General features: G+C 36.1%; 1 protein-coding gene across 5 annotated transcripts in view; it reads left to right on the forward strand.

Moving 5' to 3' along the window:
- The window catches only part of FER (FER tyrosine kinase), a 442861-nt gene that overhangs the window by 85573 nt on the left and 331190 nt on the right, over positions 1 to 26098 (forward strand). For all 5 annotated transcript variants that reach the window (XR_009694249.1, XM_061152123.1, XM_061152124.1 and 2 more), the window contains exons 5-7: positions 16785 to 16968; positions 19013 to 19150; positions 19780 to 19899. Coding sequence is in view for 4 of the 5 variants with exons in the window: in XM_061152123.1 (XP_061008106.1) it covers positions 16785 to 16968; positions 19013 to 19150; positions 19780 to 19899 (442 nt within the window). In the remaining variant the exon portion in view is untranslated. The remainder of the gene's footprint in view (positions 1 to 16784; positions 16969 to 19012; positions 19151 to 19779; positions 19900 to 26098) is intronic.

The following is a 26098-nucleotide window of genomic DNA, read 5'->3' on the forward strand; positions in this document are numbered from 1 at the left end:
TTTATTCCTGCTTAGTAATTGAAGTTAGATTTTGTCAAATGATTTTTCTGTGTCTGTGGAGATGTGTATGTCTTCTAGTTTGATACAATGAGTTGTTTTGATTGATTTTCACGTTTTTCAAAGATTATGCAAACCTCACATCTGGGGGATAAACTCCTCTTGGCTATGATGTATTATTATTTTTGATGTTATTTGATATGATTGGCTAAGTTTTTATGAATTTTCGTGTTTGTCTTTGTTTCTTTTAATAGCTAGTCTCATTTCGGTATAATTTTAATACTTGTCCTCTGCCTGATTTCCCCCCTCTTCAATTTTGTAGAAATCCTTGTGTTGAATTCATAATATTTCTTAAATATTGGTAGAATTCACTTGTGAAGCCATGTGAGTCTGCTTGCTTTATTTTTTTTCTTTTTAGCTAAAATTTTTAAACTATAAATTCAGTTTCTTTAGGTGGTATCAGCTATTTGTTTATCTTTTTCTTTGAGTTTTAGTAGGTTGTGTCTTTCAAGGAATTGTTCGTTTGTTAAATTTATTGGTACTAAGTTGTTCAGAATACTTCCTTTTTCACTCTTTTATAGAATCTGCCGATATTTTCTTTCTCATTTTTATTATTGACACTTTGTGTCTTCTCTTTTTTACCTACTCCTTCTGGCTAGAGCTTTACTGGTTTTATTTATCTTCTCACAGGCCAGCTTTAGGCTTTATTTTGTTTCTGTTTTTCTGCTTTCTTTTTAATTGATCTATACTCTGTGCTCTCATCTTTGCTTCTTTTCTTCCTTGTGCTTGCTTTAGGCTTTGTTTACACCAGCTTGTCTAAGTTTATTTTTATAAATGTGGAAACTAAGATCATTGATTTGAGAACTAGCTTTTCTAATATAGGCATTATAGTGCTATGAATTTCCCTAAGTACTGTCTTAGCAACATTCCATAAATTTGTATATATTATGCTGTCATTTTTCTTTAGTTCAAAATACTTAAAGTGTTTCCTTTTGTTTTTTTCCCCCTTTGATCCATAGGTTATTTAGAAATGTATTAAGTTTCCTAAAGTTTTGACATTTAAAAAAGTCCCTATTTTTTATTTATATTTTAATTTCAATTGTTCTGAGAGGTTTTTTTTTATGATTTTATTCCTTTTACACTTATGGATATGTATTACAATGTCCATAGTTGGTTTATCTTGGTAAGTGCTTCGTGTGCACTGTATAAGAATATGTATTCTGCTGCTGTTGGTCGCAGTGGTCTATACTGTTGGCCTGGGCCAGTTGGTTGATAGTATTATTAGAAACGTTCATGCTCTTACTGATATTCTGTGTACTTGCTCTCTCAATTATTGAGAGAGGGCAGTTGAAATCTCCCAGTGGGATTGTGTTTGTCTGTTTCTTCTCATAGTTTCATTAGTTTTTTGCTTAATGTATTTTGAAACGTGCTGTTGAGTGTAAAGAGCAGTCATGATTGTTTCCTCCTGATGCTCTGACCTTTCTCTCATATGAAATGACCTTTATTATCGCTGGTATTATTCTTTTCTGTGTTATCTGTTCTGATGTTAATATTAGATATTTTGACTGATGTTTGCATGGTATTTTTTTAGTCCTTTCACATCAACATTTTTTAGTCTTTATATTTGAAGTGCATTGCTTATAAGCATCGTATAATTAGGTCTTGCTATTCTGTCTTGATAATCTGTACATTTTAATTGGGGTAGTTAGACTATAACGTGATTGATTTTGACAGCGTTAGATTTAAATTTGTCAATCTTGCAGTTTTTTTCCCCTTTGTTTCATCTGTTTATTCTACTTTTCCTTTTTTCTTCCATCTTTTGAGTTAATTGAAAAAATTTCTTAAGATTCCCTTTGTTGTCATATCTCCTTTGTTGTCTTCTTAGCTATAACTGTTTGTTTTGGTATTTTATCTTTATTTTACCATAGTATACCTTCAAGTGACATCATTTCACCTTGTGTATAACAAGGAATCCTGACGCTGGTGTGGTTCCTGTGTTTGTGCTATTGTTGTGATGTATTTTACTTTTGCATATGTTTTTAACTTTATACTATATTGTTAATATTTTTGTTTTTTTTTTAGTCAGATATCTTTAAAATTGTAATAAAGCATCTTATATATTTATCCATGTAGTCATTTTTCATAGAATTCTTTATTCCATCTGGTATCATTTTACTTGTTCATTTAAGAAGGCCTTATTTTCTTGCCTCGCTTTTCTCTGGAACTCTACATTCAGTTGAGTATATCTTTCCCTTACTCCCTTGCCTTTTGCTTCTCTTCTTTTCTTAGCTATTTGTAAAACTTCCTCAGATGAACCAGTTTGCATTTTGTTTTATTCGGGATAGTTTTGGTTACTGCCTCCCCTGCAGTGTTATGAATCTCTGTCCATAGTTTGCCAGACACTTTGTCTACCGGATCTAAACCCTTAAATCTATTCATCACCTCCACTGTATAATCATAAGAGATTTGATTCAGATCATGCCTGAATGGCCTAGTGTTTTTTTCTACTTCAATTTAAGCCTGAATTTTGCAAGGAAGAGCTCATGATCTGGGCCATAGTCAGCTCCTGGTCTTGTTTGCACTGACTGTATAGAGCTTTTCCATCTTAGGCTGCAAAGAATATGGTCAATCAATTATACCAAACTGAATGCAGAGTTCCAGAGAACAACAAGGAGTGATGAGAAGGCCTTCTTAAGTGAACATTGCTAAGAAATAGGGGAAAACAGTAGAATGTGGAAGACTAGAGATCTCTTCAAGAAAATTGGAGATAACAAATTCCATATATATGTGTTAGCATACTATATTGGTGTTTTTCTTTCTGGCTTACTTCACTCTGTATAATGGGCTCCAGTTTCATCCACCTCATTAGAACTGATTCAAAAGTAGTTAGCCTCCAACTAATAAAAATAATTGGGGGAAAAAAAGGCAAAAAAAAAAAAGAAAATTGGAGATACCAAGAGAACATTTCATGCAAAGATGGACATGAGAAAGGACAGAAACAGCAAGGGCCTAACAGAAGCTGGAGAGATTAAGAGGAGGTAGCAAGACTATGCAGACCTATACAAAAAAAGGTCTCAATGACTGAGACAACCACAATGGTGTGGTCACTCACCTAGAGTCAGACATCCTGGAGTGTGAAATCAAGTGGACCTTAGGAAGCATTACTACCAGCAAAGCTAGTGGAGTGATGAAATTACAGCTGAGCTATTTCAAATCCTAAATGATGTTGCTGTTAAAGTGTTGCACTCAGTATGTCATCAAATTTGGAAAACTCAGCAGTGGCCACAGGATGGGAAAAGGTCAGTTTTCATTTCAGATTCAAAGAAAGACGATGACAGAGAATGTTCAAATACCATAAACTGCACTCTTTTCACATGCTAGCAAGGTAATGCTCAAAATCCTTCAAGTTAGGCTTCAGCAGTATGTGAACCGAGAACTTCCAGAGGTACAAGCTGAGATCAAATTGCAAACATTCATTGGATCATAGTGAAAAGCAAGGGACTTCCAGAAAAACATCTACTTCTGCTTGATTAACTACACTAACGCTTTTGACTGTGTGGATCATGACAAACTGTGGAAGATTGTTAAAAAGATGGGAGTACCAGGTCATCTTACCTGTCTCTTGAGAAACCTGTATGTGGGTCAAGAAGCAACAGTTAGAACCAGACATAGAAAAAGTTGACTGGTTACAAATTGGGAAAAGAGTATGTCAAGGCTGTATATTGTCACCTTGCCCATTTAACTTCTATACAGAGTACAGCATGTGAAATGCCGGGCTGGATGAAGCACAGTTGGAATCAAGATTGCTGGGAGAACTGTCAACAACCTCGGATGTGCAGATGATGCCACTATATTGGCAGAAAGCAAAGAGTAACTAAAGAGCTTCTTGATGAAGGTGAAAGAGGAAAGTGACAAAGCTGGCTTAAAACTCTGCATTCAAAAACTGAAGATCATGGCAACTGGTCCCATCACTTTGTGGCAAATAGATGGAAAAAAGGAGAAACAGTGGCAGATTTTATTTTCTTGGGCTCCAAAATCACTGTGGATGGTGACTGCAGCCTTGAAATTATAAGACACTTCCTTCTTGGAAGAAAAACTATGACCAACCTAGATAGTGTATTAAAAAGCAGAGATATCACTTTGCCAACAAAGATCCATATAGTCAAAGCTATGGTTTTTCCAGTAGTCATGTATGGATGTGAGAGTTGCACCATAAGGAAGGTTGAATGCTGAAGAATTGATACTTCTGAACTGTGGTGTTGGAGAAGACTCTTGAGAGTCCCTTGGACTGCCAGGAGATCCAACCAGTCAATCTAAAGGAAATCAAGACTGAATATTCATTGGAAGGACTGATAATGAAGCTGAAACTTCAATACTTTGGCCACCTGATGCAAAGTGCCAACTCATTGGAAAAGACCTTATTGTTGGGAAAGATTGAGGACAAAAGGAAAAGGGGGCGAGAGAGGAAGAGGTGGTTGGATGGCATCACCAACTCACTGAACATGACCTGAGCCAGGCTCTGGGAGGTAGTGAAGGAGAGAAAAGCCTGGCGTGCTGCAGTTCATAGGGTTGCAAAGAGCCGGACACTACTTAGCAACTGAACAACAGCAAAGTCTGCAGATGGTAAATTCAGCTTTTGTACGTCTAAAAAAGTTTTTATTTCACCTTCTTTTTTTTTTTGAAATATATTTTGTTGGGTATAGAATTTTTTTTTTGGCAGGTTTTTTTTTTTGTTAGTTCTTTAAAGATGTTGCCCTTTGGTGCTCTGAAGGAGAAATCTGTTCTTATCATTTTCTTTGTGGCTGTACGTGGTTTGTATTTCTTTGGCAGCTTTTAGGGTTTCTTTTTTATTATTGATTTTGAAAAATTTTATTCTGATACTCCTTTATGTAATTTTTTTCTCTGCTTGTGTTTATGGGTTTTGAGCTTCTTATATCTGAAAGTTTGTAATTCTTATCAAATTTGGGAAGCTTTCAGCCATTATTTCTTCGTGTTTATTCTCTGTCTACGTTCCTCTCTCTTATTTCCTCTGGAGACTCCAGTACATGTACATGATGCTGTTTGTATTTGCTTACAGCCTTCTGATGGTCTGTTTACTTCCCCCCTTGTCCTGTTTTGTTTCTGTTTCATTTTGGTTAGTTTGTATGGTTATATCTACAGTTTTACTAATCTTATCTTCTGCAGTGTCTAACCTGCTTTTAATTTCATGCACTGTATTTTTCATCTCAGGTATTATAGATTTGCCTGAATAATTATGATTTCGGTCTTTTCTTCAATCTTCCATATATCTACTTGACACATTCACCTAAATTTTAGAGTCTTAGTGGACTTTATCATTCCTTCTCATTTGTTCGTCAAGTTGTATGAGTTTATTCACGCCCAGATTTTATTTGTTTGTTTCACTACCATCTTGTTTATATTGTAGAAAATATGTATCATCTCTGTCTGTATACTTACATGCACATCTTTGTATGCCATGTTAGTACCTTTTTCAAAGTTAAAAAATACTTTTAAAGAGTAAATGCATGCTAATTTTATAAAATATAAGGAATCCTATATAGTATTGAATTAAGTGAATTTAAATACGATTTTCCTTTGAAGTTCTATAGTTTGCTCGAAGATATACTGAAATATTGGAAAAGATATTCAAAACAACTGCCTCACAGCTGTGTGTTCTGATAGCTAGAATTACACTAGTGGTTTTATATTTACTAAGCCTCGAAATACGCACAAAGACATTTGTGGGGCTTCTCCTACATGGGTGGGAGTCTCAATGCTTCTGTTATGCACAGCATATTCAGAAAAGACAGGATGAGCTCTTCCACATTACATATGCCTACACCAGTCAGTCTAGAGAAGCTTGCAAGGAACAGTCTTCATCAGCTTTTATAACGAGAGGAAACAAACTCTTTTTCAAATTCTTTTCTTCTCTATGAGAAACAGAGAGGAAAACTAAAGGATTGGTAAAATACCTGATTATCTACAAGTCCTCACTTACCCAAAGCAGACAGAGTGTGAGCGTGTCTACTGCTTGAGCTGTGGGGGATTAGTTGGAAGTCTCATTCAAAAGTAAAATTTTCTGTAATGGGAAAGTAGATTTTCTTAAATTGCCTCTTCATGCGTTATGAATGGTTCTGTGATATATTGTAGCCAATTAAAAGTGATTAGATCCATTGAGTTGTCTCTTTGGAGTACTTTAATTATGAAAACCGGTTTGAAATGAGTCCAGACTTGAGACAGATGGTTGAATTTGTGTTTAAATAAATCTAAATCTTAAAAATGAATGAAACTTAGGAAAAGCTCTTTTAGTTGATTTCCTGGAGTCCACTAAGAATGGCAGCTGACTTTCTTATTTGATAACCCCTAAATATTGGGGATTTAAAAAATTCAGAATCATGTATGAATGATGTATGGAGGCCCTCTAGGAAAATACTCTGAAATTCAAATTATCTCTCAGTTCAACATATGGAAGAAATGTGTTTTGAATACAGAATTTACTAAAGACCAAAATATAGTTCAGGCTATGTTTTTTGGTTATTGGTCTATTGAAATGAGCTGAAAGTGGGAGGTTTTTCTCTTTTTTTGAATCTACTTATTTATATATATTAGCAGCTAACTTATGGCATGAATGCTTTTCAGTGTATGGAACTTAATATGATAGGACTTTTACAAAGTCATAAGGAATAATGGCACTCTTAATTATTAATCTAGTTTACATTGGGTTAAAGCTGTGTAAATTGGAATGACAGTTACAATATTTGCATCAGATGCTGAGATACTATGTGGGATAGGATCTGCTGTGTGATGCATTTATATTCTGCAGATAACTTCCTAAAAACAGTATGAAAGTACAGTAATTTGATTTGTCCCTACTTTGCTTAGTTTTATTAAGTAAATAAAGCTAAGTTTCATATACAACAAGATTAAGAGGAGTTGTATTCTTTTGCTGATTTTCCTCTATATTTTGTAGGTGAGCTCCTTAACAATATTAGTTTTGGACTTGATTACTAGAAAGATGATATAAACAGATGCAGAAGGTAAAATTGTAATCTTTCTCTAACTTTTAATTAAAAAAAATTATTTAAGTTTACTTTAAAAAAATAAGAACTGTATCAATCTGTGCATTTTCTTGTTATATACCAGGCACTGTTATTTGTATAAGTGATATTGTAGATAACGGAGCACATAGAAATCCCTGCCTCTTGGAGGTTGTATTTTAGAACCGAAGCTAGCTAATTAGTAAAATAAGGAAATGAAACATACAGTATGTTAGGTGATAAAAGGTGTGATGGAGAAAACCTGGTAGATAGATAGGATATAGAGGATGATCCGGTGAGGTGTCACAGGGGAAAAGCATTTAAATGAAAGGTGAAGAGTGAGGGAGTGAACATGTGGTTATCTGTACTCCAGACGGAGGGAAAGTGGAAGCAGAGTCCCTGAGATGGGAGCGTGTTGGGAGTCTCTGAGGAGCAGCAGGGTGCCTGTGTGGCCGGAACTGAGGGAGGTACGAGATGAGAACGGAGAGGAAGAATGGTGGTAGGCGATAAGGGGAGGCACACATTATGCGGGGTCTTGCTAGGGCTTCCCTGGTGGCTCGGTTGGTAAAGAATCCGCCTGCAGTGCAGGAGACCCCGGTTCAATTCCTGGGTCGGGAAGATCCACTGGAGAAGGGATAGGCTCCCCACTGCAGTGTTCTTGGGCTTCCGTGGTGGCTCAGTGGTTAAAGAATCCGCTATAATGTGGGAGACCTCGGTTGGGAAGGTCCCCTGGAGAAGGGAGAGGCTACCCATTCCAGTATTCTGGCCTGGAGAACTCCATGGACTGTATAGTCCGTGGGGTCACAAAGAGTCGGACATGACTGAGCGACTTTCACCTTCACTTTGCTAGTGGAAAGCCATTGGAGGGTTTGAGCAAAGGAACGACTTGAACTTAAGTTTTAAGAGAAGAATTCTGGTAGCTTTGTTGAGAATAATATGAGTGACTGGGGAGGGATGGAAGTACTATTACTTCTAGGCTGCTGGAGTAATCCGGGCAAGGGCTCATCCTGTCTTGGACCTGGCTGGCAGCAGCAGAAGTGATGAGAAGTGGTCAAATTCTGGGTATATATACACAGCTGATTCTTGTTGTTTGTGGTACTTATATTCTATGAAATCAATGTGAATACTGAATTAACTTTAGCTGATTACTGAATCATTGCCCTGCGTGAGGATAGCATAAGAAGCTGGATCCCTTTAAGCAGGGTCACAGCATTTTTGACAGTTGATCAGTACGTCACTTTATGTTTTGTGTGCTTCTGTTTAAAGGCACCTTCTTTAATGTATCTTGTTGACTCATTAACATTAAACTCACAACTAGCAGTGTTGTAATTCATGACTCAGCACAGCTCTCTAACACACACTTGCTCCATAAGGCACATGGCAGGCTTCTTGAACATAAAAGCGCCAGGCAGCACTTCAGCACAGTGCTTGGGGATCATTTTAAACAGCAGAATTACCAACAAAAGGATCATTAAAAAAAAATTTCTGCTTTTTAAAAAAAATTATTTATTTTAATTGGAGTCTAATTACTTTACAATATTGTGGTGGTTTTTGCCACACATTGACATGACTCAGCCCCGGGTGTACATGTGTCCCCCATCCTGACCCTCCCTCCCCCCTCCCTCCCCATCACATCCCTCAGGGTCATCCCAGTGCACCAGCCCCGAGCACCCTGTCTCATGCATCGAACCTGGACTGGCGATCTGTTTCACATGTGATAATATACATGTTTCTTTATTGATTTTTCTTATTGTGTAAGTGTACCTGCTTTGAAACATACATATTAAAACCAAGTTTTTTTTCTGTCATTGAGACTTTGTAGGCTAAATAACTGAATTTTTAGATATAATGAACATTTAGATACTTTTGAGCTTTAATGAGTTTTTACAACTTTCTATTTTTAATTTTGACATTATTTCAGAACAACAGAAATTTTGAAAGATGAATACAAAGAATTCTCATATATACTTCAGCCATATTCTACAAATATTAATGTTTTAGCAACTTTATCCTTTCCTCTGTACATGAGACGGAAGCTGAAAACTGGTTCCTCTGTCTTTTTGACATGTTCCTGTTATTTATTGAACACTTATTTTCTGGCTCATCTTATACTTCTCCTGTTCTAGGTTTTGCTTCATTTCTCTAAGGATCCGTAGCTTTCACTTAGTGCAAAATGATGTTTAAAAGCCAATATTTGGCCCTGGGTGTGCTCATTGCTACCGGGGTGTCTGTGTTTGCGGTCCCTTCAGCCAACAGAGATGGGAAATAAGCAGGTGCATACACATACAGGCGTGCATCTGTGCCTACTTCTGTGTCTGTTGCTCTACCTACACTGAAACTGAAGTATTCACATTGCTACTTCCAATTCTACTCGAACACTGAACAGTTCATTGCCTCTTCCTATTTACGTATTTGTAATCTCCTTCTTTGACAGTGCGAAACCTGGCTGCTATTATTCACAGTCTACCTATCTGTTCAGTCCTAAAAGGTGGTTTCAGAATTGCTAACTTACGCCTCTGAAAAAAAGAAACCTACTTACTGTATTTGTTTAGACCTCTTTTTGCCTTTTGTCTTCCACTGTGGTCAGATATTGTTTGCAAAATGACTTGGGTTAATCTTTTTACTCCCCACTCTTTACATTACAGACAGGGAAATACAGCTTGGTTCTTGTTGTTCCGTTACTCAGTCATTCGGACTCTTTGCGACCCCATGGACTGCAGCACGCCAGGCTTCCTTGTCCTTCACCAACTCCTGGAGCTTGCTCACACTCATGTCCATTGAGTCGGTGATGCCATCCAGCCGTCTCATCCTCTGTCGTCCCCTTCTCCTCCCGCCTGCAGTCTTTCCCAGCACTGGGGTCTTTTCCGATGAGCTGGCCCTTCACATCAGGGGGCTGAAGTGTGGGAGCTTCAGCTTCAGCATCTGTCCCTCCAAAGAATATTCAGGGTTGGTTTCCTTTACGGTTGATTAGTGTGACCTCCATGCAGTCCAGTGGACTCTCAAGAGTCTTCTCTAGCACCACTTTTGTTTCTGTTGTATCCCATTTTAAGTTGCTCTTCCTCTCTTACCCTAGTTGACTTTCTTTACTTGTTTTGTTAATGGTTAGACATTAATGGTTCCAAAAGTCAGGACTGTATAGAACTATATACTTAGAGAACCATATCTTCCTCATTTCTGTTTGTTTCTTTCTTTTTTTTTTCTGTTTGTTTCTTATACAAAAACCGTAGTATTATGATATGGTTTTTTATTTTGATTTTCTACTTATTACGTCCTGAAAGATCACAATATTTCAGTTTGTAGATTTCTTTGTTATTCTTTTTAACTGCTGCATAGCACTTCATTGTAAGTTATTCAAGGACTTTCCTATGTATGGGCATATTTCAAGTTTTTTCAATTATTTACACTACTACCATGAATAAACTTGTACATAAAGTTTTTTTTTAAATTGTTGAAGCAATATCTTTATTTCTGAAGCAATATCTTAAGCATAAACTTGTAGAAGTGTGAATGTACGCTAACAATATAAATGTGTGTGTAGTTTTGTTAGATATTGCCAGATTTCCTTCTATAAAAATTATACCAATTTACATTCCCACCAACTGTGTATAAGAGTATCGGTTTCTCCACATCATTGTCAGAACAGTGTTTGTTAATTTGGTAGGTAATTTTAATTTACATTTCTTCTACTATGAGTGAGGTTGACCTTCTTTTCATATCTTTAAAGGCCATTTAAAATTAATTTTTAGTGAATTCTTTTGCCCCCCTTTTTTTTTTGCCCCCCTCCACCCACCTCCCCGCTCCTCAGGCCCGAGCCTGGCCTGGGCCTCCTGCAATCCCGCAGACTGCCCTTTTTTTAAAATTGAAGTTTGATTTTTTTTTCCCCTGTAATTTAAAGAATTTAAAGATATATTACAGTGAATAGCCCTTTTTCTGTTATACATGGGACATACATTTTCTGTGAGTCTGTTGGTTGTTGTTTGACTTTGTTTATAGTCTTTTTTTTCTACAAATGATGATATTCTAGCTACTCTTAAACAAACTGAGAAATAAACTGTCCTTTGTCTCTGTCCCAAGAGTCTTGTGTCTTTTGCCTGCATCCATGAAATTGAGGCAACCCAACTTTTTATCTTGCCGAGTAGGGTACAATCTCATACCTTTCATTTTCGTGACAGAAATATGCGTCCTTTTATTTTTATTTATTTCTCTGTAGGATTTTTTTTTTTTTTCTTTTTCTTCTCAGAGTTCTTTCATCTTAACCGTTTCTCTCTGAAGAATCACCTTTCCAAGACTGCCTCCCTTGTCTTTCACGTGCTTTTTAAAGTCCCTTTCTTGAGGTCAGTTCTGTGATCAGCCATTACACTTTTTCAGTATTTTCACAGGTAGGGTAGACCTCCTTATTCTCATGGTGGTTTTAGATGAGTCTTGGGCATACTGCTAGCTCTTGTCTGCCTCTCTTTTCTCTTTAGTGCATTTTTCTTTTTATCTCCCTTTCCCCCCACCCCAGAACAGGCTTTGGTGCCGATGAAGGCTTGCAGTGGGAGGATGCAAGATCATTTTCAAAGATTTGATGTTTATTTTTCTACTCACTGCAAATTTAAACTTTGAACATTCTCTGTTATACTGAGGGTGCAGGTTTTATTTGTTTTTCTTTTTGTTTGTTGTTATATTTTTAGATAATATGTGGGAGATTCAGAATTATGCTGCTGCCCATATTGTAGCTACTCAGAATCCCCCCATTCATAGTGTTGTTATTATAGAATATAGATTTACCATGAAATACTATTCAGTATGTAGGTTATTAAAAGACTGTGGGTCAATTGAATCTAGCAGTCACTATGTACAAGGAAATGATATTGCTCAGAACTAGGGAACTTGCTCTTTAAAGGTATTTTATATTGAATTTTAAAATATCACTATTTTAGTTCTTTGAACAGTTTAAAACCTGTAATGTGTTTCAATAAATATTTCTTGATTAATACATAAAATTTTGTTATACTAGTATGGATGCATCTCTTATAGTTTTTAATACTTTATAGGAGTATATAATCACAAAGGCTGTTCTCAGCTCTCCGAATTCTGTCTTCTTTGTTATTAACTGTGCGATTGGCAATTTTCTGCCATTTAATTTCCATCACAACCCAGTGGATTGAGTAGGGCAGACAATTTAACTCCCAGGATTAAAAATTAGAAGCTGAAATTTATATTAAATGACTTGCTTGGATTGTACAGCTAATCAAAGGAGAAACAGAGATGAAAAGTGACTTCTTAACTTTGTTGTTGTCAGAACATCACTGAGTAAAGTAGATAGCTTTATTCATTGTTCCCACATAGCATACTTGTTCCTACTTTAGCTTCCATGAGAAAAAAACCACATGCAGATATTTGGGCCAAGTAACTTGTAAGTTAAGATGAATTCTTGTTCATGTTCTTCTTACTCAGAGTAATAAGTATTGTATAGTTGAGGAGGAATGTTTTGAAAGAAAGGAAAAATGTAAGGTGGTAAAACATTTATTTATCTACATCAAAGCAGAGACCACTTGCAGGCAAGTAGTCTTTACTTTTGGAAAATAATCACTTCTCATTTGTTACCCGGAGGCTTTTCACCATAATATTTAACAAATGGTAAATGCTTCAGAGGATTTTAATAAAAAATACTTGACTTTCTAGACTAACTTAATGACTAGTCTAGCCTGTCTCCCGTAAATGTCAAACATCCATAATTGAGTTTTGCTAGCTTCATAATATTGTTTGTGGCATAACATGTTGTGTACACACTCTGTTATTACAAACATTAAATGGATTTGTCAACAAGTGGAGGAAAAAGAATTGTAATTTAGTCTCTTTGTGAATTTTGTTACGTGGAGGAGGAAAAATTGGATGTTTTCCTCCACGTTAATTGACACATAGAATGACTCCATGCCCTGCTTCAGTGCTTCTTGTCATTAGGAAAAACAAAAGCGTACATCAACAGAGGTATGATTCTGTGTCTTTCACTAGGATTTATTCACTGTGTGTAGTTCACATTAATTTTAAGCTAAGGTATGGTTATTTAAAAGTTAGGAAAGTATAATGTTGATTGGAGATATTCTGAACTAAAATGCTATGCAGCAGGAATCATGGTGCATAATTTTTTGTAATATATTTTGTTAAGTGAATAGAATTAAAAAAAATTTAGTTACAACTGGTTTTCACACAGTATTACTATTTCTTGAATTTACTTACATAGTCTCTTTGAAACCCTAAATATTTTTTAAAACAAATCAGGTAAAAGTACAATAGACTCTTTTCAGATCATGGCATGTTTTTGATGTTTTTGAAACTTTTTATTAATATCTACAAGGGAGGAAGTACAGGGTGCATGCAAAAGTATAACCAAGTGCACGAGTGTCTGTGAGCGTAGAGAACAGCAGACTGTACTAAGACATTCCCCTGATTTATTTCAGTTTTAGACCCAAAGCTATTTTAAACGAAACTTGCATGTTATGTATTATTATTATTGTTTTAATATAATGGATTCTAACTTGGATGTTTTCAAAGGCTTCTAATCATTTTCTAAATTTGCAGACAACTACTGGTAGGCTGTTTATAGACTTTGGCTACGATAGCCTTCTTCAGATTGTTGGTCATACGCTGTATCTGATAAAGAGAAAAAAATTAACTGAGACGTTCTTAAGTTTTCTAATATTATTTTGGATTATAAAATCTTAGTGAGACAAGTGTGGTGTATTTCGTGAATCATTTCTACACCAGCTAGAAAGACAGATGGGTCGTGTGCAGCTTAAAAATCTGTGCAGATAGGAGGACAGATGGGTGGTTTAAATGTTTAAATGTCTCCATGAAAATGTGTGTGTGGGAAGCTTAACTCCCGAAGTTACGCTCAAAAAATCTGAGTAATTAATTGGGAATAATAGAGTTTATACAAAAAAAGCAATATTTTTTAAGGAGGGAAATAAAATATGGAATTCATTGAATTTGCTAGTTATAATTTTAAGCTTACAATAAAAATCAACAAACTTTAAACTTACAATAAAAATCAACAAATTAGAATTCAATTAGAATGCAATTAGAATACAGTCCTCAAATAGTGCTGCCTTGTTTTCTGATTATGGACATGTGGACTCTATAAGACTTCTTTATTACTTGGAGTTAATTTAACTGCCTAACTGTACGTGAAATTTTGACATGTCTGTTGTCAGAATTTGTTGACTATCAAGTAAGAGCACCATAAACCTGCCTAAAGATGATGAAACCAAACCAAACCCAAACAGAACCAACTCTAAGGAAAGGCCCTTAGAAAAAGGGCTGCTCTGGCAACTTCTGCAGCAAATGTTCACGGACCTTCACTGCAGCAGGTGTCCAGGCATTAATGTGACTTAGCTCCCAGCTGAAAGATTTGTTCCTGTTTGATTGGGTATACAGTTTGGATCTTGGGTGACAGCTTCGTATGGGAGTCTTTGCCTGAGTTGTGTTGGTTGGTAGAAAAGGGGGTTGTTATTTTAGAACAAGGCTGCAGGACTGATCATAGATGTATCAACTGTACTGGCTTCTGGAGACTTTTTTGGAAATGTATTTCTGCAAGAAGTTTGTTAAGTAGCAATGTTTATGGGCAAATTATTTATACAGAATATTCAGTGAAGAAATGATTAACTGAACGTGTAAGCAGATGTGTTCCTAAGAATGTTTAAAATCATTTGTGATTATTATTACTGAAGTGTCTTATTAATTGCTAAGTTAAAAAATTAACCTTCATGTCATGCAGAGTAAGTTACAACCACTTTAGGAATTTATATTAACAGAGGACAAAAATTTATTGGTTTCTGAAAGAACATTTTTAAAAATTAAAAATTCAGATGATAGAATTTTTTTTTAAAAAAATCACAGCATCCTTCTTAATAAGGGTAAGAATTTTTTTTTAATGAATTTCTTATTTCAGTTATATATTTTAAAGTTTATGTGATTATTTACTAGTTCATGGCATATAATATATTATCCTGTGTGTTGTGATCAAAAAGTAAGAAAACCTACTTCTCTTACAGCTAGTGTTATCTTTTTCTGATCCCTTCAGATCAGAACTGAATTAATATATTTGCCCCCCTACTCCTGCTATAGTATTAGGACCTCTTTCCAGTCAGCTGTGAAAGGGCTTAGGAAAGACATTCTAGTGATTAAATTATTTTCTCATCAACGAGTTCTTTATGTTATAAAGTGAAATAGGTTATCCAGGGCAGTATTTTGTGAATAATTTGGATAATTATTAAAATATCCTCATGTGCACGAACAAGCTAATGTCTGTAACTGGAGAAGTCACGCCGCGTTGTATGCAGCTTCCCCGGAGGAGTCAGTGGTGGTTCTAGTATTTGGAAACACTAGAATTTGTTGGTAATAGAGACAGGCCAGTTTGCTGGAAGAATTTGTATGCTTTTTCACCAGCTGAATGTGGTTCCTTTCCTTCAGAATTAGCAGAGTGATAAGAAAGACAAAATTGTTCCAATTCTGTTGGTCTGCCTGAGGAAGTCTGATGTCTCCTCTCTTTGCAAAAACTCTGGTTTGATCTCTGCTTTTGGCTCTGGGCTGGGGACTTTCTCCAACAGGAGATACTTTTCAGACTCCTGTCTATAGGGAGTACCCAAGTGGGTGCTGAGCCTAAACAGAGTGGAAACAGAGAAAAGCCTCTGGCGTCAAGAATTCTCAACATAAGATTTATTTGGGGGAAGGATTCATTTGGTGAGCTCTCCTTGGATAGAGGGCAAAAACTTTTATGAAGTCTAGATAATTGACAAGAAATATTTGTTCCGTTTGCTTCAAAAATTGAAGATCTGATTAAAAATTTTATTTGTTTATATCTTCACTCATTTATATTGCCAACCTGTAAATATTTTCTGAATAATTTTAGTAAGGGAATCATATAAATTTTTAATTTATTACTTTGTCATCTTCTAGACTTCTGTATCAAGTCTAAATTTCTCTGCTTGATTTTCAAGTCGTTCACAACCCAAAACTGTCTTAGCTATACAGCTTATTTCCTTCATTTTCTCAAAACTTGCTATCTTTGAGCTATTTCTTTGCTTGCCTATGTAACACTGCTTATTCTCTCCATGTTTTCACTCAATAGTCCAAATCATCAGACCATGGGCTGTTGTCAAAGACTCTGTTTTGCGAAATGCAGAATTCCCAATGTCTAGCCCAGTTCCTGGGGATGAGCAGTTAATAATATTTATTGAATGAAATGAAGGAAGAAATGGAGAGAGAGTGAGGTGAAGGAACTATTGTCTCTCCTGTCTTTCTTACACTTTTCCAGACTTGCCTCATTTTTTAAGGTCTGTTTTCTCCACAGAGTCTCCTCTGACTCCCCTGGTCTTTATTGACATCTCAAAAGACCTTCAAATTTAACATTATTTACAAACTTTCTTGTTTTCTTGGTTATGCAGTTTTACGTGCACTGTCATTCACGTGCTTACAATTTGGTGTAAGCTCCTTGAAGATGAGAAGGAGCATGTATCTGTATAGTTTTTCAAAAAAATTGTATATTGACCTTTATTCATGAAACATCTCCTGCAGGGTACGCCTGCTTCAGAGCATCCTTTGTACAAAGTATTGACAAGTAAACATAATATGTGTTCAGTAGCCTTTTGATTATTCATAAGATGTATGAAATAACATGAATTAGTGGTAACTCAGTTTGCATATAGTGAAGATAGAACTTTTAAAATTACCCCCTAACTTTATTCAACTTTTTTTGTTTTCCCCCAGGGAAAGAAACTGAAAAGGCTAAGGAACGTTATGACAAAGCCACAATGAAACTCCATATGTTGCATAATCAGTATGTGTTGGCATTGAAAGGGGCACAGCTTCATCAGAACCAGTATTATGACACTACACTTCCTCTGCTTCTCGATTCCTTACAAAAGATGCAAGAAGAAATGATAAAAGCACTGTAAGCTTCATTTCCCATTTGATATAAAAGCCCTTCCTGAAATGATTGTAGCATTACTTTTTTCCTCCTAGTTAAAAGTTTCCTATAAAATTTGTCTTTGTTTTGTAAGTGGCATCGCTGGACTAGCTCAGAGGGTGTTTCAGACCTCTTCTCCCTTGGGCCTTCTTGATTTTCCTGTCTGGTATCCCTTCATCTCATGCTCACTCACTCTTCGTTTTGTATGTTTTAGTTTTGCTCCAGTTAGCTGGAAATTTAAATGAAAAAAAAAAATCATTATTTTGATAAGCATTAAGAAGTGGATATCTATCTGTAGACCATTGAAGATTTAAATCTTGAGCCTCTGCTAAGCCCAAAGGAAATTATTTATTTATTTGCATGCGTCTAGTTGTATGAGATTACAGTGAACAAATGTTTATTGAAATTGTCTGCATGCAAAGCACACTGGTGCTTGGGGATGTAGAGATGAGTAGGGCACAATTTTTGCCTTCAAGGAACTAACAGTGTTGGTTAGTAATTCAAACGCATACATGTTTACCATACATATCAATTCAGTACACCACCCTCTGGTAGACTTCATCTCATTATTAATGCTGGTAAGTCCCCATTTTTCCAATAAAGGATAAAGTGATTTTAGTCAACTTGAATATGTCAGTGTTTAAGGGTATTGATAAAGTAGTGAAATGCCTACTTAAAATATTTAATTAGTTATGTCTTCTTTAAATTACATATTATTGACTTATAAACATTTCCTTTCCTACTTTCATTTTATGAATCAATGTTTTCTCAAATTCCCCATATGAATGTTCAGTAACAGTATTTTTACCATCATGAGAACATCCTTTAGAGACATTTAATAATTTTACAAGTGTATTATCTTTACTGTCTAGTACATTTTTTTAGATCTAGCGTTTAAAAATATAATATCAGTAAAATTGAATCCTTTGTCACAAGTACTCATTCATATAACATTAGGAGACTTCTGCCTTTTTTCCCCAATTTGTCTTAAAGATGAGTGTTAACATCGTAACCACTTACTGTATTGCTTTATAAGAATTATCTAGAGACGCTCATTTGCATTCATATCATCCAGTACTTCCAACTGTGAGGCCCCAAGGATTTTTACTAAATCTGAATTAGATTTTTCTGCCTCACTCTTTTCTTTCAGTTGTATCTATCAGGTGATTTCTGTAATCATTCAAAATTAGCATTGCCTGAAGCATTTTGAATTTAATTTTTTTGTTTTTTTACCCAAATAGTATTTCACTATTCAAAATAAAGTAAAGAATTCTTCAAAATAAGAGATATTTTTAAAGGATTCCTCTTTGTGAGTGATGATTTTAGAAAAGAAAATTAGGGCCTTATATTTATTTGGGTACCTGCAGGGTAAACATGTCTATCCACACTTTTTAAGGCTACTGATTGTGTATTTTTACAGCATGGCATTATCAAGTTGAGGATTAGGGTCTTTGCAACAGAATGGTTTTCTTTTTGCACTTATTACATTAGGCTAATAGCTGTTATGATCATTTTTGCTACTGACTGGAGGTCAGCAGAGATTGAAAGGTCATTGGAGATGTAAGCCAGCTAAACTCTGAGTATAATATGGAAAAGAACAGAGGCCCAGGAGCAAGAGAAGACCCAGGAGGTAGGGCTTGTGAGGAAGCTGCCCACAGTGAAAGTAACATTATGGGCACAGGACCTGACCCACAGCTCACGTGACGGGATTGGCGTGTCTGTGGCACTGTTTAGGAGTAGAAAGGGATCAGTTCAGGCTTATATTTTTGTATGTTAGATAGATGTTGAAAAATGTAACGTTGTAGATCATTTGCAGTTACTCTGTTACATCAAATGTAAATTGTTAATTCATACATTTTTATATTCCGTTTACTTCACTATCCAGGTAAATGAAATAAGGTGGTGCATGGAGCCACCATCTGTAAAAATTGGCATTACATTTCTCATTTTTATCGTTCTAAACCCTTTCTGGGCCTGTGTTTCCCTGGTAAAACTTTAAAATGTTCTAAACCTTTCCTCTTCTTTTCAGAAAAGGTATATTTGATGAATACAGCCAGATAACTAGTCTTGTTACAGAGGAAATAGTGAACGTTCATAAAGAGATTCAAATGTCGGTTGAACAGATAGACCCTAGCACAGAATACAACAATTTCATAGATGTTCATAGGTATGTATAGATACTTTCATTCTTCTTTCAGTATTTTTGGCAGTGTTATTTTTTGCCATGTTTTATTTAATGAATTAAAATAAGAAATATTGATGAACTTTGTTAGGACATAGGCTGTTTCCTATTAATTTGTCTGTTTTAAATTATTTTCAAAGTCCTTTCTCAGTGATTTTATAACTATTGATATTTAATTTATATAATGCTCTTTAAAAGTTTTTCAGTTGTTACTACATCATTACTTAAACCCATATTTAATCCTTGAAGTAATATTTTCTTTTTAACAATTATGTAATAATAATAAACCTATTGTTTTCTGTTTGTGTTAAACTTTATTATAGTGATACTACATTTATTGTTTTCATGTATGCATCATCTTATTTTATATTAATTATCATTGAGGATGGAATAAAGCAGATTAATATCTGTATTCTACAAATGAGGAAACTAAGCTGAAATTACTTGACTAGGTCTTTGAGGCCTAAGGTTTAGTTTGATTTATACTATTTATTTTTGCTTTACTTTGATAACATAATTTTAAGTAAGAACAAATATTCTGCCTTTATTGTATACTAAGACATATTATGATAGGGTATTCATATTGATCAAAATTATTTGGCATGCTTTACCAGAACAACAGCTGCAAAGGAGCAAGAAATTGAGTTTGATACTTCCTTACTAGAAGAAAATGAAAATCTACAGGCAAATGAGATTATGTGGAATAATTTAACAGCAGAAAGTTTGCAAGTAATGTAAGTATTTAGAAAATCTGAAGCTTAAATATGTGTTATTATTTATAGTTTATCAGATTTAAAATTCCAATTTTTGTTTTCTTGAAAGTAATGAAAAGTAATTAAAAATGAACTGATTTTTGTTTGGTCAAAGTGAAATGTTTTGAGAAATATGTTAATTTTACCCATTATCATCACTAATTTTGGTAATTCTGAAAATAAAAATTCTGTGTGATGTTACATTCATTTGCCCAGTTGTTAATGACATGAGAATATTAGAATAATGTTTTATTTTTTCAAAAATTTATATAATTTTTTAACCCCGTTTCATCCTCTAAATGGCAGAGATATTTGGAAATGAGGACAATGGGTATTAGAGATAAAAAGAGACTTGACAGATGTCAAAAGCATTTAGTATAAAAATTTGACTTTTGAGTTTTCACTTTAAACAGAAATGTCTTCTGTTATAGACTGTTAAAACACTTATAGACTATTATAGACTGTTATGGACTATTATAACTGTTATAAACTATTATTTGGCCTTGGAGTACAGAATGAAGAAGGGCAAAAGCTAATAACAGTTTTACCAAGAGAATGCACTGGTCATAGCAAACACCCTCTTCCAACAACACAAGAGAAGACTCTCTACATGGATATCAACAGATGGTCACTACCAAAATCAGATTGATTATATTCTTTGTAGCCAAAGATGGAGAAACTCTATATAGTCAGCAAAAACAAGACTGGGAGCTTGTGTGTGTATCTGGGTGTGGCTCAGATCATGAACTCTGTATTGCCAAATTCAGACTTAAATTGAAGAAAGTAGGGAGAACCGTGAGACCATTCAGGTATGACCTAAATCAAATCCCTTATGATTAAACAGTGGAAGTGACAAATAGCTTCAGGGGATTAGATCTGATAGAGTGCATGATGAACTATGGATGGGAATTCCTGACTTTGTACAGGATCCAGGGATCAAGACCATCTCCAAGAAAAAGAAATGCAAAAAGGCAAAATGGTTGTCTGAGGAGGCCTTACAAATAGCTGAGAAAAGAAGAAAAGCTAAAGGCACAGGAGAAAAGGGAAGACATATCCATTTGAATACAGAGTTCCAAAGAATAGCAAGGAGAGATAAGAAAGCCTTCCTCAGTGATCAATGCAAAGAAATAGAGGAAAACAACAGAATGGGAAAGACTACAAATCTCTCTAAGAAAATCAGAGATACCAGGGGAACATTTCATGCAAAGATGGGCTCAATAAAGGACAGAAATGGTAGGGACCTAAGAGAAGCTGAAGATATTAAGAAGAGGTGGCAAGAATACACAGAAGAACTATATAAAAAAGATCTTCACAACCCAGATAATCAGGATGGTGTGATCACTCACCTAGAGCCAGACATCCTGGAATTCGAAGTCAAGTGGGCCTTAGAAAGCATCACTACGAACAAAGCTAATAGAGGTGATGGAATTCCAGTTGAGCTATTTCAAATCCTAAAAAATTATGCTGTGAAAGTGCCGCACTCTATGCCAGCAAATTTGGAAAACTCAGCAGTGGCCACAGGACTGGAAAAGGTCAGTTTTCATTCCAATCCCAAAGAAAGGCAGTGCCAAAGAATGCTCAAACTACCACACAATTACACTCATCTCACACGCTAGCAAAGTAATGCTCAAAATTCTCCAAGCCAGGCTTCAACAGTATGTGAATCGAGAACTTCTAGATGTTCAGGCTGGATTTAGAAAAGGGAAAGGAACCAGAGATCAAATTGCCAACATCTGCTGGATCCTCGAAAAAGTGAGGGAGTTCCAGAAAAACATCTACTTCTGCTTTATTGACTATGCCAAAGCCTTTGACTGTGTAGAGCACAACAAACTGTGGAAAATTCTTAAAGAGATGGGAAAACCAGGCCACCTGACCTGCCTCCTGAGAAACCTGTATGCAGGTCAGGAAGCAACAATTAGAACTGGACATGGAACAACAGACTGGTTCCAAATAGAAAAAGGAGTGAGTTAAGGCTGTATATTGTCACCCTGCTTATTTAACTTATATGCAGAGTACATCATGAGAAACACTGGGCTGGATGAAGCACAAGCTGGAATCAAGATTGCTGGGAGAAATATCAATAACCTGAGATATGCAGATGACACCACCCTTATGGCAGAAAGTGAAGAACTGAAGAGCCTCTTGAAGAAAGTGAAAGAGGAGAGTGAAAAAGTTGGCTTAAAACTCAGCATTCAGAAAACTAAGATCATGCCATCTGGTCCCATCATCGGATGTGGAAATAATGGAAACAGTGAGAGACTTTATTTTGGGGGGCTCCAAAATCACTGCAGATGGTGACTGCAGCCATGAAATTAAGACGCTTGCATCTTGGAAGAAAAGTTAAAATCAACCTAGATAGCTTCTTAAAGAGCAGAGACATTACTTTGTCGACAGAGGTCTGTCTAGTCAAAGTAATGGTTTTTCCAGTAGTCATGGATGGATGTGAGAGTTGGACTATAAAGAAAACTGAGTCCTGAAGAACTGATGCTTTTGAACTGTCGTGTTGGAGCAGGCTCTTGAGAGTCCCTTGGACTGCAAGGAAATCCAACCAGTCCATTGTAAAGTAAATCAATCCTGAATATTCATTGGAAGGACTGATATTGAAGCTGAAACTCCAATCCTTTGGCCACCTGATGCGAGGAACTGACTCATTTGAAAAGACCCTGATGCTGGGAAAGATTGAGGGCAGGAGGAGAAGGGGATGACAGAGGATGAGATGGTTGGATGGCATCACTGACTCAGTGGACATGGGTTTGGGTGGACTCCGGGAGTTGGTGATGGACTGAGAGGCCTGGCGTGTTGCGGTTGATGGGGTTGCAAAGAGTCGGACATGACTGAGCGACTGAACTGAACTGAACTGATGCTGGGAATGACTGAAGGCAGGAGGAGAAGGGGATGACAGAGGGCGAGATGGTTGGATGGCATACTGACTCAATGGACACGAGTTTGAGTAAACTTGGGAACTGGTGATGGACAGGGAGGCCTGATGTGCTGCAGTTCATGGGGTCACAAAGAGTCTGACAGGACTGAGCAACTGAACTGAAGTGAACTGAAGATGAAAATATTTCTTTTTGCCATATTAGTGTATTAAAGTTAAACTTAGATCCTTTTCCTGACACATTGATTTGCTAATTTTGTAGTTGGTGTTGGAATATTATAGCTAAGAGAAAATGAATGAATAAAATGATTAGTTTCTGAAAAAATAAATAGAAATGACTAGGAATCCTGTGCAAATAAATATATATTTTTAAAAAAGAAGTTAGTTCACCTACCAGATTGGCAAAGATTAAATAATTTGATAGTACCCAGTGTTTAGTAGCTTATGAAGAAATAGGCCTTCTTATAAAGTCTTGGCAGAAATGTAAAGAAGTATAACCTTTTTGGAGAGTAGTTTGTCAATATATATCAAAATTCAACTTGCATATACCTTTTAACATAGGAATTCCTCTCCTCCATCTTTAGCATACAAGTATTGAAAGATGTTATAAGCTTAATACAGTGAGTTGATTGAGTCTGAATCCTGACAATATGACTTATTACCTTTGTGAAAATAGACAGTTTATTTAATCCTTTTATGCTTCATTTTCCTTGAAATATAAAATGGCAATAATAATGGCACCTGACTCATAGTGTTGTTAGGAAGAGTGTGTGCGTGAGTGAAGGAGCATGTAAGTTCTATGTACTGTTTTCTTTTTGAAGTATACTTGATTTACAATATTATATAAGTTCAGTTCAGTTCAGTCTCTCAGTTGTGTCTGACTCTTTGTGACCCCGTGGACTGCTGCACGCCAGGCCTCCCTGTCCATCACCAGCTCCCAGAGTTTACTCAAACTTTTGTCCATTGAGTCAGTGATCCCATCCAACCATCTCATCCTCTGCTACCCGCTTCTCCGCCTGTCCTCAATCTTTCCCAGCATTAGGGTCTTTTCCAGTGAGTCGGCTCTTTGCATCAGGGGGCCAAAGTATTGGAGTCGCAAAGAGTTGGACACGAGTGAGCAACTGAACTGAACGTTACTTTAGGGCTTCCCTGGTGGCTCAGTGGTAAATAATCCACCTGCCAAGCAGGAGATGTGGGTTTGATCCCTGGGTTGGGAGGATCCCCTGGCAAAGGAAATGGCAACTCACTCCAATATTCTTGCCTGGAAAATCCCATGGACAGAGAAGCCTGGTGGGCTACAGCCCATGGGTCGCAAAAGAGTTGGACATGATTTAGTGACTAAATAACTGCAGCAAGATTGCTTTATATAGTTTTATAATAGAGCACTCTCAAAGCTCTGTTTAAAAATGCTAATATTTTATGGCCTGTGTTTCCCTGTGTTCTACGTTTTCCCTTGCTCCATGTAAAAGCGCTAATGCATTAATAAGGAATAGTAGTAAAGAAAACTTCAGAAATATTTTTCTTTTTGTTTTGCATTCCTTTATGTTTAAGTGATCCGTGACCCTATCCTTTGTGAAAGGTTACATTAGTTTGGAAGTGAGAATCATTAATTTTTGACTTCTGGAGAACTTTTCGTAAATAAGAGTCGTACTGGCAGTCTGTCAGACTGCTGATCAGTAGTGACCAGGAAACAAAGGAAAAGTTGGACTGCATTTCTCTTGGAGTCTTCAGAATTCTTGGCTAGATGTCAGATGTTGCAGATGATTTATGGACATCTTTGTTGAATGAGTGAGTGAATGGAGATATTTTATGGCGATTTCAGGGAGTTTCTCAGTAGCGGGTCTCCTCTCTGGCTTCATATTAGGATCACTTAGGGAGCCTTTAAAAATGCTGATGTTTGGAATCTGACTCAAACTTGTTAAATCAGATTTTCTGAGGGTTAGATCCAGGCATTAGAATTTTTTGTAAACTTTCCAGATGACTTTAGTGTGTAGAAAGGTTTGAAAATCTGCCATAAGCCCGCTAAAACTGTTTGTAGAAATATGTGTTTTCCTTTCTGTGGGGAGGGTGTGTGCAGATTTTTCAGAGGGTTTCTCAACCCAAAATGCCTGAGGACTGCTCTACTTGAATATCTTTCATGTTTAAAGGTGTCTTTTTTGTTAAACTTTTCTAGTGAAGCTATATTCGTCAAATTTATAGTATTATTGGTGAAAATTAGCATTTTTTATAGTAGTCTAACTGGAATTTTATTTTATTATTATTTTTTTATTCTTTGTTTTTATTAACTGGAATTTTAAAGAAATGTTTAATAGGATAATTGCTTTACAGCGTTGTGTTGACTTCTTTCATACAACAATGTGAATCGGGGAATTTCTTTTTGACCTTTTTTCTTCTTTTGATTTGCCATACTTCTGATCTAGTCTTGACTGATAAAGTATTTGAAGTTTAAAGAGATGCTCTTTTCCTGAGGTTGTCTTTTTCACTTTGCTAGTCATAAAAAGACACCCATTAAGTTTTCTTATTTTAGATTCCTAAATATAACATAAAAATTGTTTTCATTAACCACACTCATAAATTTAATAGCTTAGGTTGCTCTTTACTGTACCATGTAGAGGTTTCTCAAGTAAAAATATGGGATTCTGAGATTATTACACAATTGGTATTTATATCCAGAACAAGATAATACAGTGTTACTGCTTGCCCCCTTTTCAGATCTGATAGAAATCTAATGATATAATAGTAAATGGCAGAGTTACTGCATTTATCCATGTAAATATGTGCCAGAAAGCATTTTTATCATACTCATTATTTGTCTGTCAACTGTAATTGTAAAGGTGATACCACTGCAGTATTCCTGCCAGGAAAGTCCCGTGGACAGAGGAGCCTGGTGAGCCACAGGACATAGGGTTGTGAAGAGCTGGACTTGACTGAGTGTAATATCAACCCTGCTCGCCCCCACCCCAGCGTATATGGAGAGAGAGAGGAATTCATCTCAGCTCTTTGTAGGTTGTTTGTTCAGCTCCTGTATATTGGAAATGGTTTTGAATGGTAGATTGCCATGTGGGAGAGGGCTGTTTCTCAGCCTCTGATAAATTCTAGCGTCTGATCATGCACTTGCCACCACACATGCATTCAGGCTGCCTCCCCTTCAGGCTTGAATCTGAGACTGCTTCCTTTGTCTCTGTCATCTGCAGCCTCTTTGCTTCCCCTCCACCACCCCTTTCACATCTGCCTCATTTTTGGGTCTCCCTTCTTGGCCAAAGGCTGAAAGAGAATACTAAACTTTTTGTTTAAGGTTATATA

Source organism: Dama dama, chromosome 9 (assembly GCF_033118175.1).
Source record: "Dama dama isolate Ldn47 chromosome 9, ASM3311817v1, whole genome shotgun sequence".
Taxonomy (NCBI): domain Eukaryota; kingdom Metazoa; phylum Chordata; class Mammalia; order Artiodactyla; family Cervidae; genus Dama; species Dama dama.